The 14,747-nt window shown below is 35.9% G+C and overlaps 1 protein-coding gene across 7 annotated transcripts in view; it reads right to left on the bottom strand.

The window, feature by feature from the left end:
* The window catches only part of ctnnd2a (catenin (cadherin-associated protein), delta 2a), a 223,367-nt gene that overhangs the window by 34,120 nt on the left and 174,500 nt on the right, over positions 1-14,747 (bottom strand). For all 7 annotated transcript variants that reach the window (XM_055037745.1, XM_055037749.1, XM_055037748.1 and 4 more), the window contains 2 exons: positions 6,952-7,069; positions 4,387-4,569 (listed from right to left, as the gene is read on the bottom strand). In XM_055037745.1, coding sequence (XP_054893720.1) covers positions 4,387-4,569; positions 6,952-7,069 — 301 coding nt within the window. The remainder of the gene's footprint in view (positions 1-4,386; positions 4,570-6,951; positions 7,070-14,747) is intronic.

The raw sequence follows: 14,747 nt of genomic DNA, 5'->3' as shown, positions 1-14,747 counted from the left end.
CATTTGAGTGACACTGACAGCAAGTTCTGTAATTTTGGGCTGTTTTTGAAATAGAGTTTTATTTTATAGTAACCATGTTATTGCTAAGACATAAATAAAGTGTCCTCTTGTTGCCTTTGGTGATTACAGAGAAATGAGGATCAGCAATCAGTATTTGCTGGTCAGAACTTCATAGAAATCGGTGATCAAAGAACAGCTGGAAAAATCTCTGACTGGTGCATCAGTCATCATCAGACATTTTCAAAGCAGCCCCAGCTTTCATGTAAATGATATTTGTGTGTATAGTAAAATTTTAATTGCAACAAAAAAAGCAACAGTAATGGCTGCTGTTTGTTTTTCATGTTTCATATGGAAACATTTCATTTTCAAGATGCATGTTGCACATTGATGTTTTTAGCTGCTTCTGTCTGCTATACCTATGTTTACCATTATTAATGTGTTCTGAGCTGATATGAAATTATTTTTTAATAACATCACATTTAATAACATTTTTCAATAACAACAGTGTTGTATTATGGAAGAAGGTTGTCATTAAACATAACCTTCCTTAGTAATACAAAATTGTAGCCATGGTGATGCAGTGGTTTTGAACAAATAACAGCTCCCCGTTACTGTATTGAGAAATAGCAATAGTTCTGTGTTTGGAAGGAATAAATTGCACTGCTTTGTTGCTGGAAAACTGAAGAGATTTTTGACGTAAGAAAATAAAAACAACAACAACAACAACAAAAAACAGAAAAGTGTCATCAGTCATCTTTAGCAACTTGAAAAACATTGCCCCTTAGAGTCACCTAAAAGTCATTCAGAACAGTCTCTGGTGCAGAGACAGTTGCACATAGTGCTGCAACACGATGTATTAGGATATAGGAAAACAAAAGATGATAGCAAATATATTTAATAACTAACACTCAGAACTGTTTCTTATTGTCTGAATTGCACTGCTGGAAATGGAGGTACTCATTTATACAAACAGGCCAGTTTTACTATGTCTACATCTTGGGATTCTTTTCAGTTCCAGAAAGACTTTTCTTTTTTTAAGTCTGTAAATATATAGTTTTACTGGAATTGAACAGATGCCAGAAAAAAACATTACCGAAGCATTTATTGTGATACTCCGAACAGCTAGATTGTCTCTTGAAAACATTGCCCATTGTAATTCTATTTCTTTTTGTTCTTGTTTTTCTTTCCACACCTCTCTCAGATAAGGAGAAACTTCACTGTCTCCTCTTTATTCTTATTTCTTTATTATGTTGTCTTTTTTTCTCCGTCTTTCTTTCTCAATTCTCTACTTGGATCGCTATGTCCTTGCGTCCCTGTCTTTATTCTAACTCTTACCCCTCCCACTGCTTCATTTTTCATCTTTCTTTGTCAACATTTTTGGCTTTGCTCCACTGATTCCCCTTCTCCTCTTTGTCTCCAGGTAAACTGGGCAAGCGTGTGACTTCAGAGAGTTCCTATCAAGTGCGTAAGACAGGGAATGCATTTTTTTGATCTATACATAGATTCTCTGATCATGAAAAATCAAAGGCGTGTGAAAGTCTAATGTGTGCAGGAAATGTTAAGTAATTCACATTGCTCTGTGTCCAAGAATGTTTTTGATGGAGACATTTTGGGCAGTTGCCCTTGGAATCATCAAACTGTGGTGGGGAATGAGAGGTAATAAAAAAAATAAAAATCTCCACAAACCAAAGTGCCTTTGTACCACTTAGTTGTGCCCTGACTGATTTTTGTTTTGCACTTTGTGCATGTGCAGACTATCAGGGGTTGGTGCCCTGCTGTGTTGAGTAGGTGCACCCTGTTTCCTGCTGACAGACAGAGCAGGTCACATGATTAAGCTGCACAGCAATTTCCCCTGCCAGACATCTGATAGGTTTTCACAAGGTATGGCTGAGCTGTCAATCAAACTAAACCCAGGTGGAGTGGAGCAGAAGTAAATCGGTGAAGTCCTCAATGCCTTTATCTAGACAGAGCGTCAGTGCTATGTTAAGGGAAGTTCATCCGTCCATTGTCTATACCCATTCAACCTTGCAGGGTCACAGTGGGGATGCGGCCAATCTCCAGCAGTTTTCTGGACAGATTGCCAGTCCATCGCAAGGCAACACGTGAATACACAGAAAAAAACAACAAACATGCACTCACAGCAATTTAGAGAGACCAATCAGATGAAACAGTCATGTTTTGGGTTTCCTTACATGCACACTCTATGCAGACAGACCCAAAACTGGAATTCAAACCCAGAACATTCTTGCTGCAAAAGTGGCAGTTAAGGGGTTAAGGGAAGAGCCACTGGGAAATTTGAACAGAATACGTCTTTGCAAACTAGAAGTGTATGTTTGGATATTTGCATCATGGATTCAAAACAGAAAGGATAATATGTTGCACTAATGGGTAGAAGCATGCCCTAGCTCACAGTTGCATATTGCATATTTTTGTTTTCAATCAGTGAAGGTTTCTAACAGAGGCAACACACTCATGAAAAAGTGGGATTATTCCCTCTGTCTGGTTTAATAATGAACAAATAAGTGTTGACTGTGATTCAAGAAGTTCTTGTAATGCTATTGTTGAAATCTTGTGGTGTAATATTTGTTTCAGAATTTCAGTGAAGTCCAGAAGTTGTATTTGGGTGCAGAAGGAGACACAAGTTCATGCAAGAACTGGTTACGGACCACCTGTTGATATTATTTAAATGAAATTATTTTTTCATTCCAAATCAAATATTGTTACAATCAATCAGCTCAGATTCTTGAAAGACATTTATTGATCCCCGCTGAATATGTTCCGAGCCTCCAATTAGTCTTGTTAATTGGTTGAGTTGACAGTACTGGTCAAGATGACCAAGAGCAACAGTTTTTTTTCTATAGTTGAAGAGCAGTACTGTAATACTATTGTTGGTTCCAAAATCAACTTCTCTTTGTCTTCCAATAGTGCAACAGGGGTATGTTTCCACATTGCTTTCCATCATGTCTGTGTGAAGTGCCAGTTGACGTTTAAAGAAAATTTAGTCGACTTCTTATGGCATGTCTTTTTGTCTCCCCTGCTTTTTCTCTCTCAATCCAGTCTCTTAGCATCTATCCCTCACATATCTACCCTGAGAGTCTAATCTGAATGTCTGTCATCAACTCCTCACCCTTACTGTCTACTTTGAAGAAAAGTTTACACTGATGCCTCATGTACCTTCCTAGAGCTAACTGTCGGTGCTTCAAAAAATGTAATTGAAATGTGAAACCTAAACACAAACAAATTTACTGTTAGCCCTTTTGGCAGGACTTGTTTTCTTATTTCATTTAACTTAAAAGCATCAAGAAAGATCAACTATGCTGATCATTTTCAATCATAAATACCTGAAGCAAAGTTGACATTTATTCTTAATACTTTATTTTAGCATATTTAATAAACAATTCTCTTCATAATAAAATGAACAGTATAGGAAATGGGTGGTACAATTAGTTATATTAGTTATATTATATATTAGTGTATATTTCGGGTCACACATGTGAAATCTTCATAAATGCAAAACTAGAGGTAACCACTAACATAAAAAAACAATTACAAATTAATGCCTTTGACTTTAAAGACAAACATTTATTTATTTATATATATATCAACATTATATGCTGTGAATTCAATCATATGTCAGGAACTTTGTCTTCTACTAAAACTATCATTACAAGAGTTAAAAAGCTGGGAGGAAAATAATCTACTTCTGGAATAATCTAAGTATAGAATCTTAAAAGCAAACTCATTTAAAAATCTTTGTCTACAGGGAAGCAGAGTATCAAGTCTTTTTTCCCCCAAAAAAATCTTCTTCAGACGGATCAAAGTGTTTTATTTCGCTCCCAATTATGAAACACAGGGAGTGAGGTAAAAGGCCCCACAAAATTCTTCTGTCCCTGGGAACGTTCTTGCAGTCTAATTGTGGCTAAATTACAAAATCAATGTGGTGGTAGCCCATGTACGCTGTGTTGTGCAGGAAAACATAGGATTGTATTTTAAGAATACTGTGTTATTCGAATATCAACAACAACAAAAAACAAAAACAAAGTAGAACTGAAACAGTCTAGATGGATTTAAACTAAACCTGTAGCATATAAATATGCTTAAATAATAAACAAAAAATAAATAAATCACAAACAAATGTGACAGCAACAGTTTTGGGGAGAAGATTTTTTATTTTTTTTATAAACCCAAAGATTATATTGTGAAAGAAAAGGAGCAAAATATAAAAAATGCTTTAAAGCCAATTGCCACTTCCATCTGCTTGCATAAAACAGAGCCACAATGAACTTCAGTGAGTAACCCAAAGATGTGTATCTTTACATTGACATGACAACAAAAACGAGTTATGTTCCTTTTTAACCCACATAACTTTGTTATTCCTGCCCTTACCTGCTCAACTCCCTTCTTTTTCTTCTTCTTCTTCCCCCAGCAACCAGAGCTCTCCCCTTCACATCCATTTGCATCACAAAGCAGCCCATCCAGCTCTTCCAGACCACCTTGCTGGCCGTGGGATGTCTCAGCAGCTAGTCTGTATGACAGATTCCTCAGAATACAAACACAGTTCTCTACAGTCTAGAGATAAAGCAAACGCAGGAGGAAGAGAAATGGTGTGGGGAGAAGGAAGATGAGACGAAGAAAAGATAAATGGTTAAAGTCCAAAAGTTGAAATGAAAGATCCGTTTGAAAACAGAAAGGAAGTTCAAAAATGAGCATCACTTGAAAGGAAGAAAGAAAAAAAATAAATCCACTCATATATAATATAAACCGTCAGGCAACACCCATGAGGAAGACAGATGGGAAACCAAACAATGTCCATAATCTCTCAGGTAATATGTTTCTGCATTTTGTTAGCGCTGACTTTGAAATAAGATTAGAAAAACTCAAGTAAATGAGGAAAAATGACAAACCCAATATATTATCACACAGCTCATTTAACACTCAGTGCAGAGGCAAACCCTAAAGTCACCGAGCCTGTGAGGAAGTGTGTCTCTGTACACGGACAAACCATGTCTTACAACATTTGTTGTCTATTCTTAAAAGTGTGCTTCCGAGACTTTGTGTAGCCACACACATTTGTGTATCGGTGAGAAAGGGGAGTCATCAAATCAGCGGAGTGGAAATTATCAAAGACGAATAATCAATCTTCTCTCAGTCTGACCCTTGGTTTACAAAGATGACTAAGGAGTGTAATTGAACAGCCTCAAGAGATGCAACAAAGAAAAACAATGTCTCACTCCAGTGAGCTGCAGTCATGTCTGAAATTCTATTCACAGTCAATTACAGAATGATGTTGGAGAAGTTACGTTTAATTTACAATTTACTGTGACATTTCATATTTCGATCTGTTGTTCCACATTTATTCTGAACTCCTTTATTATAGCATACAAGGTTTATAGAGTGCAAAGACACTTGCAGATGGTTATATGTTACTCGAAGTGTTCAGTCAGGAAGCTTTGAAACCGGGGTCACGTATAGATCAGCATCCTTACCATGTGTAACATTTATCGTATTCCCAGGAAAATAAGCTTGCTATTTGTTTACATGTTGGTCTTTTTTAATCCATGTCCTTGTTTATGAATCTACACTCCCACACCCTTTTTGTCCTTGGACTCCCAGAAGTCACAAAATCAAACACATAATACATGTGTACACAAACAATAACGAAAGCAATAATACGATGGACAGACAGCATCTACATCAATACTCAGCATCTACATCCTTCAGTTTATTTACTCTTGTGATTATATACAAAGACGAGAAAATACGTTACACTTGACATAGAAGGAAGTTAATTATATCTTGATCATCAAAATTCAGAGTAAGTACTTGGAAAAAGTACTGAAGGAAACAATTGATACATTGTTAGGATATTGTATACAAGTGTGAAACAGCTTTTATTTTTATGTCACATGTTTAAAGAAAAAAATCTATCTAATTTCTTTCCAGGCAGTTTATAGTTGTCAATTCAATACCGTTTATCAATCCTGATGTGCAATTTTATTAAAATGTCTGAAGGTATTTGCGTAGTGTGCCAGTTCAGAGCCCTGAATGTTTGTTCTGATTTATTGATTTAGCTCCCATTCAAAACTAAACTCAACTAAAGGCTCTAAAGAACATAGCATTTCGTGCAAAAAAAAAAAAGTGGTTCATTTGAAATGACTACAGCTTGAATTTATTTGAATTTCCTGCAATTGAGGAAATTGAGATTTTTAGTCATTGTGATGTTTTTTTCTTCGTAAGTAATTTACAGAACATACAAAACTCTACAACAGCTCGAGTAGCACGATGTATGATCCAGAATAAGGCTAAAAAACAAGAAAATGGAACTGGAGGGCAAGCAGAGTTTGGTCATGTTTGTTGTAGCAGAAACCATTAGATGGCTGATCTGCCAATCAGTCTTTGTTACTGAGGGAACGACAGTCCTCTGGCGACTGCAGTCAAACAGTGGTGAGGGGAGGATGGTTAAACAGTGATTAAGGATGGCCATTTAGAAAAGGCTGGAAGACAGGGAGACCTTGAAAAGTCAGCCATCCAAAGCACTATTTATGTAATATTGACTGGCTTCCACACACTAATACATACTGCACGCCAAAATGAATGTGTTCTGAGACAGAAAGATGCAGAACGAACATAAATTCACTCAACTTTGACTGCTAGGTCAATAGGACCTAGCAGTGCTCTAATATTTTAGATATAAAAGCTCTAACTTGGCTTGGTGAACTATAAACTTCTTTAATACAAACAAACAAATGTCATCCTAATGGTAATTGGCAATGAGGGGAGATTGTACTTTCGTTACAGCGTTTCACACTGAATATTTTGCAAGTGTTTCTGGTATGACAAAGTAGTGTAAAAACTCTTTCCTTCCCTGACTTAATAATTAATATTTCAGAATGAAATACAGAGTTTGTGCATAAAAAAGGCAAAAGTTTTCAGAAGAAAACCAATAAATACCTTGCTGTCGATCTCACTGCTCCCCAAGGAGATCTGGATAACGTAGAGCAGAGCATCTGTAAGGCCGTCACACTCTCTCATTCTCCGTCGTGCTTCCTCACCTGCTGAGCTTACATTTCTGAAACACACCAAAAACAAGCCATGTAAAAAAAAAAAAAAAAAAAAAAAAAAGAAACAATAAGACTTATAAGATTTGAAATATGATCACAGATCCTTCCTCCCAGCAGCTGTTAGACTCTGCAACCATCTCTGGTCCCAGTAAACTCAAGAATTTACATCCATTCTGGTATTTAGAAAGTTAAATTGATTTTTAATTATATTTTTACTGGAATTTGCACATCAAGGTTTTTATTTTCATATTCATATTTTTGATAACTGCAGAGTATTTTATGTTATAATTTTTCCCTCATTATTCTTAATTTTAAAAAAAGTACATTTACCATCGTCTGAGCCTACATGTCACTAGCTGCTGTTTCACGTGATTGTCCCCTCACTGTGGGACAAAAAAGTATATTTCTATTCTGTTATTAAAACTTGTTAAATGCAAGAAAAACAAAGATCTCAGACTATCCATAGAGGCCTGTACCTAAGTTTAAAACATGTAAAGAGAGAAAAAAAACGCAAAAAACCCCGTAAAAAGTCACTTAATTCAAAAAGACACACCACATAATGTTATAGAAACTTGATAGTTTATTGGTGGAAGCCTTGCTTTTATGATCTGCAAAAAATAAATAAATAAAAAAAGAGATACACAGAGAAACAGACTGGTAACTGCACAATTTGTTTTACTGGTTGATGGTCAGTGAACACATCATGCTGCACTGACATTCATTGGTATAAAGAATTATTTATAAGGCAGGATAATTTAAATGTAGCTATTTTAAGGTGTCTAAAATTGAAGTCAGATGAAGCACAAAATTGCCAGATGTTATTTGAAATGAAACTGTATTTTCTAAGGAAATGTATCTGCAGGCAAGCAAAGATCCAGGCTTAGGCAGATAGCAAGAAGGCAGAATATACAATATATAAACTTGAAAATCCTTCAGGATTTAGGTTAAGGATCTGTATTTTCTAGGGAATGCATACAATTGCCGCTGTTTGAGGTTGCAAATTCTAACCATGCTATTTTCCAGCAGTTAGAAGTTAAAGAGTTACAACATAAACTCCTTAACCATTAATTGTTTTCATTGCTTTAACTCTAATGTTCACATTCCCTACTAAATAGCCTGCTTTCATTCAGCACTTTATCAAGTCAGAGGACTCCAAAGTACGTTACACTACAATCAGTTCACCCATTTATACACACATTTCAGACAAAACGTGGCACAACTGCTCTGGGAAGACTAAGAGAAGCCACCACTAGTAGGCAAAAGAAGTGGGGTTCGAACCGTCAACCCATTGGTTATACAACAAATTCTTACCTGAAATATTTTAAATGTAATTTATGTAATTTGTTATAATTCTTGAAGATAATTCTGATTGGTCCTACAATTAGGAGGTCAATACATTCAAAAAACAAAAACCGAAAACAAAAAAACAAAATAAAGAAACTGTAACAAAAATCTCTAGAAATAATGGATAAAATTTTTCAGCTCTAGACACATGAAACTAACATTCATTACAATGAATATTTTTTACAATGAATATTCTTTGTTGTCATACAAAAACCCAGCGCTTCCTTAAACCATGTTATATATGACTAAAAAAGTATTACATATGACTGATGCACTTTCAGGATATAAGGCATAAAATCTAGAGTCAAAATTCTCACATCGCAAATATTGCTCTGACAATAACAAAGAGGAATATATATTTGATTTTATTTAATGTGAAAACACCCATTGCACAGGACAAAAAAAGAGAGAAAACAAATAGATAAGTTCCTTTCACACATCTTGAGCAAAACATGCCCTCGACCAGTCTAATAATGTCAGTTTGCAAATCATGCCTTTGGCACCCGTTGAGGAGATCAAAATGTGACTGTCTTGAAAGAATGCTTTAGAGATAAATGACTCCAAGCAATCTGAGAACCTAAATGCCACAACCACTCAATATACCTCCTCTGCAAGATTAGAATTAGAATCAATTCTTGTCAACGCTGCCGCACAGCAAAATCAAAGAGTGCAATTCAGTCTTGTGAAATTAAGATAAATGATAAGGTGCCAGGTAATCGCATTTCTACTTTAAGGGTCACAAATCACATCTTCAGATGTACATGTTGGTTAATTATACAGTAAATCAGGGTAAAACAGAGTAGCTGAATGTGGATTTGCACTAACTATTCAGCTATTTCTTAGGTTGAAGACCTGGATGTAGATAAAAGACTCCTTAGAGATCTTAGCGCTTAGCTTCAAATCAAAGAAAACAGTAATTAATTTCAATTTACGCTGCAGACCACTGCTAAAGTAACATGCAAGCAATATTTAGTCAGAGGAGTTCAAATATTATTCTCTTAAGATAAAATTTAACAGAACAGATGAAACAATGTAGTGTGAACAAATCTGGCAAATCTGGCAAATCTGTCAAGCTGGCACAATAAAGATCACAGCTGTTTCTGTCAGTCTATGAATGTAGGTTATTCAGAAAGTGTGCCGATTAAAAAACACACAGAAGAGAGAAAGAACTCAATTAAAACGTCAAGTTCGTGGCTTCCCACTTCCAAGAGAAGGTCAAATTACTTCCCCTCGCTTTGAATGCTAATGGACAACAAAGTATACCATGGAATGGTGCTTAGGAGTAACAAGTGTCTGTCGAGTCGATATTAAACAACAGAACAGCGCAAACACTTCACCCTAATAAATGTTTAAGCAGCAAAGACAGGAGGTGGGTAGAAGAGGAAGAAAATGGAAGTACTGTTTGAATGTGCAGTTTTGTCATGCTGGCTTCAACAAAGATCTACATGGTAGGTTACATATTTGTTGAATTACAATAGATGCACAGAAATGGTGATGAGACATACATAGTCAACTCAGAAAATCGTCCAAAAGACCAAAGAGGAAGGGCTTGGTGCCAAGAAGTTAAAATAAATAGGGATATTTCAAACAGAACTGATTTAATTATGAGAAATACTTGAGATAAGTTTTGAATGCTTTTGTGTCCTGAACAAAGCAGCACGTATTTTCAGATTTATGACCAGCATATCAATTGGCAAAATTGTACTTGTTTCACAAAATGTTGCTTAATTGTCTCGTTACAACACATTTTTTTGCCAAAAACCTTCAATCTTGAAAGACATTTCGCCACAGGACATGACACTTACTGAAGAGAGATGTGCCTGGCCACCACAGTACCTGGCAGTGCCTAGAGCCAGCCAACACCAGAGGAAGGCTTGTTGATCATGAATCAAAACTCACATGATGGCAATCTGAGACCACATCATTCATCCATATATGACAAATCCAAATACAGATAACTAAATAGCCAACAAAAAGCCAGGAGCACAGAAAACCCTGCAGTCCTTTGTTTGGGGTCCAAATAAATCAGGGATGTTAAGGTGAAACGGTTGGACTGATACCGTAGCAGACAACATTAAAGCTAAATGAAACAGGAAAAACAAAGGCTTGCAAAGTCATCCAAAACATATATGCATTACACATTTGTTCTCATTTTTATGATTTGTATTTTGTCAAATTCCTCTTTTAAAGTAGAGAAGCACAAGAAGATCGTGCATGGCTAATAAATTTACATTTTAAAAGTCAGACACTTTAAGCTATGGAGCAACAAAATGTGTTGTTTACTAAAGTTAGGGCAACACCCACAAAGCTGTGTGAAAAACAAAAAGACGTTTTCTACAGGATGGTGTCCTTCACTGCGACCGTGAGGGGACGTGAGGGCCAAAGTGAGGGGAAATTTCCCATATTAAGATGCTGGTTTCAGTGCTGGGATATTTTTTAAAGCCAGACAGAAACTGTCTGGCTTTTTTTTTTTTCCGAAATGTAATTATTTTCATAAAATGCTACTGGTTCCACAAAGTTGCACAGTTTGAAGTAATATGATGATTGTAGTTCAAACATTACCTAAAATTTATATTGATAGGAATATATATATATTTTTTTTCATCGTGGAATAAGCACATTTTCCATGTTCAACAAACGTCTAAGACAAAAACAACAAACACACAGTGCATAAAGCAAAAGCCTTTAAAAAACAGTTTGCATCACATGATTTCACTAACAAAGCTAACCCCTCTACTAATAATGCCATGAAAAGGGTAAACCAATTTTTAGGCAGACTGATAATTTTTTGTTGTTGTTTTACAATATGAATATAAATATATTTGAATGGTTGAGTTCAGTCTCTTGGCCTGTGATGATCACAATAGAGTGCATCTTTTTTTTCTTTATACAATTTTTCTGTAAAAGATTGTATAATGCATTTTGTAACCAATTAGACTGGAAACTAAAATGTCCAGTTGAATCATAATAAAACAGCTTAGAATACCAGTAATCACAGTCCCAAGAGAACCAGCATTTATTATAAAACAGAAGATATATATGACTGAACCATATTGACAAGACTGAACCGAAACAAATATGTTAAAACATTAAATATGATACATAATATGATAGCTTTTATAGATTTTGAATAAAAAAATCATTTCCAAAACTAATTTTAGAAATTAGGGCAACATTTATGCTAGGCATTCAAATAAAGTTACAAATTTTACATCACATACTTTTCAATTTGAAAACACTTCTTTTATAAACAAAGGTGTCAGACTGAACACAACTGCATAGCAGTTGATTAGATCCAGCTTACTTCGACTGAATGCGTTTTTGCTGCGTTACATATTAGCAGTGATTATTATCAGCAGAATAAAGTAATAAGAAATTTATTAAACAGGAGGGATTAGTATGCTACTCTGGTGGTCTAAACAGCTAACCTCTTCAAAACTGGAAATGAATAAAAAAAATGAATTTCTCAAGTTTCAAGATAAGGGTGACTTTGTTTTACTCTGATGAATTTTGCTATGGGAGATGAGATTTAAAAAAAATCCTAGTGCACGTATGACTGTCATAAAATATTTGATGAGTAACTATTTGTGCCTTCCTTTAGCCTTCCTATAGAGTTGTTATTTTCAGTGCTTGTAGGGCTTAGCATAGTTAGTTTAGATAAGCTGGTCTGGACGAGAGACACCTACAATATGAACAATGAGTCAGAGCATAGCAAGTCAATCGTTCACAAAAAACGATTTGTCTTTTTCCCCATTACTTGACAGAGTATAGCATGCTAACAGACATGCATTTCTGGTTAAGTCCTTCTGTGAGAAGTGAGGCTGACAGCAAAAACAAGACAGAGTCTGTGTCCCAAACTTCCCACATCACAGTGACACAAGACATGTGGGATTACCAGCTATCTCTAAAATACAAACAGCACAACCCCACTTCTCATTGGTGCGGCTTAGAATTACTCAAACAGACTATGATCACAGTTAACCACCCTCCTAGAACTTCTGACAAATGAGCTTCGAGTGTGGAAAATTAGTATTTTTTTTCAGAATATAAAACTGAGGAAAAAAAGAACTCTGTTTTTGCAAAAGCTGGATTGCCGTCATTTACATATATTTTTCTATTATACATTTTAAATCAAACACATATTTCCATTTCATAGATGCATGATAAATAATGTAAAACAAAATCAATCAAATTTACTCGCAGCAATTTAGCAAAATGAAACAAAAGACAATGAGATTACGAGTGAATTTGAGACAGATGGCAAGCTGACGATGTCAGTCTGGAAATGAATGACGGCTGTCTCAAACAACTGGTGTGTGATGGTGCTGCACAAGTGTCTGACTGTGTGTATGTCTCTGTGAATGAGAGCACAATGGCAACAGAAGGCTATTACTGGACGATGCAAATGCATGAAATATATGAAAATGAAGAAAAGCAATACGGAAACACAGCTGTTTGTGACCATGGGTCCTGATCGTTCTTCAATAAGAAAAAACACAACTGGCTAAAATGTGTATATTTGAAAAGAATCGACCTTTGCTGGGTGTGTAGTATGTACAGAAAAAAATAAATAAACAAAAGATAAAGAAACTGAGTGTGTGTAATTCATAAAGAGCAGACCGGGAATCATCTTTTGCATGGCAAAAAAAAAAAAAAAAAAGAAAAAAAAAGCAATCTGTGGGGACTTAAAGGGCTTTTCACTGAAAGATATGGAAACCACACAGAATAATGCTTTCTTTTATACCGTGTTCAAAAACCTACAATCAGTATCTGGCTGAGGACGAAGGAGATTACAATTCCGGTGCTCGTAGTGTAAGTGGTCGGTAAATCTTTTTAGTTTAACACAAGGAAAAGGGTTGCGAGAGAAATGGTGAACAAAAGAGCTCTATGACTTTTTAGTTGACTACATTTGCATATAGAAGTCATCGTGAATAAGTCACCCCCCCTGAGGAGTGACTCGGTTTAATGAGCAGTATGACTGCAACAGCATGAACACACTTCTGAAGGTGTGTACAAAGTGAGCACACAGGCGCAAACCAATAATAGAAACAGTTGACTCACTGTGACTTCCTTCCAGGTGTGCTTTCTGTAGTTAGTGTTTCTAACACTTGAATTTTGCATGTCTGTTTTGACGTGTGTGCGTGTGTCCCGCTTAGGCTTGCAGTATGTACAAGCTCAAACACAAACTCAGAAAAATAGACAGAGTTATACAGAAACATATAGAGGCACACCCATGCAATACACAACAGCACCAGCTCTCACAACAAAGCGATAATGAGATAGGTGAGAGGTCTGGAATTGAGCTGGAAACACAAAGACCTGAACACTGTTGTCTAATGTCACATTAACCCTTCGAACAGACAGTGAGATGGGATACAACGCTGGTGAGCAGCATACACACCTCCATTACCCCCCCTCAGGGTTTACCGCAGCTAAATTCTTCCTTCAGTTTTTACCTTCTCCTCTGCTTCCAGTTCATCCTCTCCTTTAACATTTCATCTGTAGCTTCAGAATGGTGAACAATGCAGTGACAGCATCATCTATCTTCCCCCGCACCTTTACGTACCAACACACGGGCACAAAGCTCCCATAAACTTTAGGTGGAACACTCAATGGTAAAAGAAGGAAAAAATCCAATGTTATCCGATATTTTTTTATTTTTATTTTTTTGGTCATTGAGGAAAGGTGAGATGCACATCAAACAGGATGCCAGTCAATTTTATACAACCATCCACACACACCCCCACACACACACACACACCCCACACACACACACACACACACACCTAAAGGGAATACAGTATCCAGAGAAAACTGGATATGGATATGAACAGGAGAACATTCAAACACTAAACACGCACACACACGCAATAAAAACAGGCAGGGCAGAGATTTGAACCCAACACTTTCTTTGTTTTAGGTATGTATAAAGAGTTCATTTAACTAAATCTGCCTTAATAGGCAATTTTAGAGTCTGACACCAGGACAAAGTTATTCTTCAGCTGTGAATTAGGGAGCTAATCTCTCAGTGGTGCCATAATTAAAAATAACACACACAACAGCATGATCACTATGTAATATTTGCAATGAAAAGCATCTTATTCTATTAAAAATATCTAAGGTAATTTGACTTAATGAGTTCAGTTTAGATGTTTACCAACTGTGGCTTATAAAACTCATTTAGGTACAAAACTAATTTTCTGTGGTTCACAGACATCTGTATCTTGCAGTTTTATAGACTTTCCACTACATTAACTCATATACATTTATTAAGACTGTGTACCTTTTCTTGTCAATAAATTTACTCTTCCATGATTATGTCTTTAAAGCATTAAAATACAC

Source organism: Poeciliopsis prolifica, unplaced genomic scaffold (genome assembly GCF_027474105.1).
Source record: "Poeciliopsis prolifica strain line A6 unplaced genomic scaffold, Auburn_PproV2 SCAFFOLD012, whole genome shotgun sequence".
NCBI lineage: Eukaryota > Metazoa > Chordata > Actinopteri > Cyprinodontiformes > Poeciliidae > Poeciliopsis > Poeciliopsis prolifica.
This window is presented reverse-complemented; position numbering and strand designations above follow the sequence as displayed.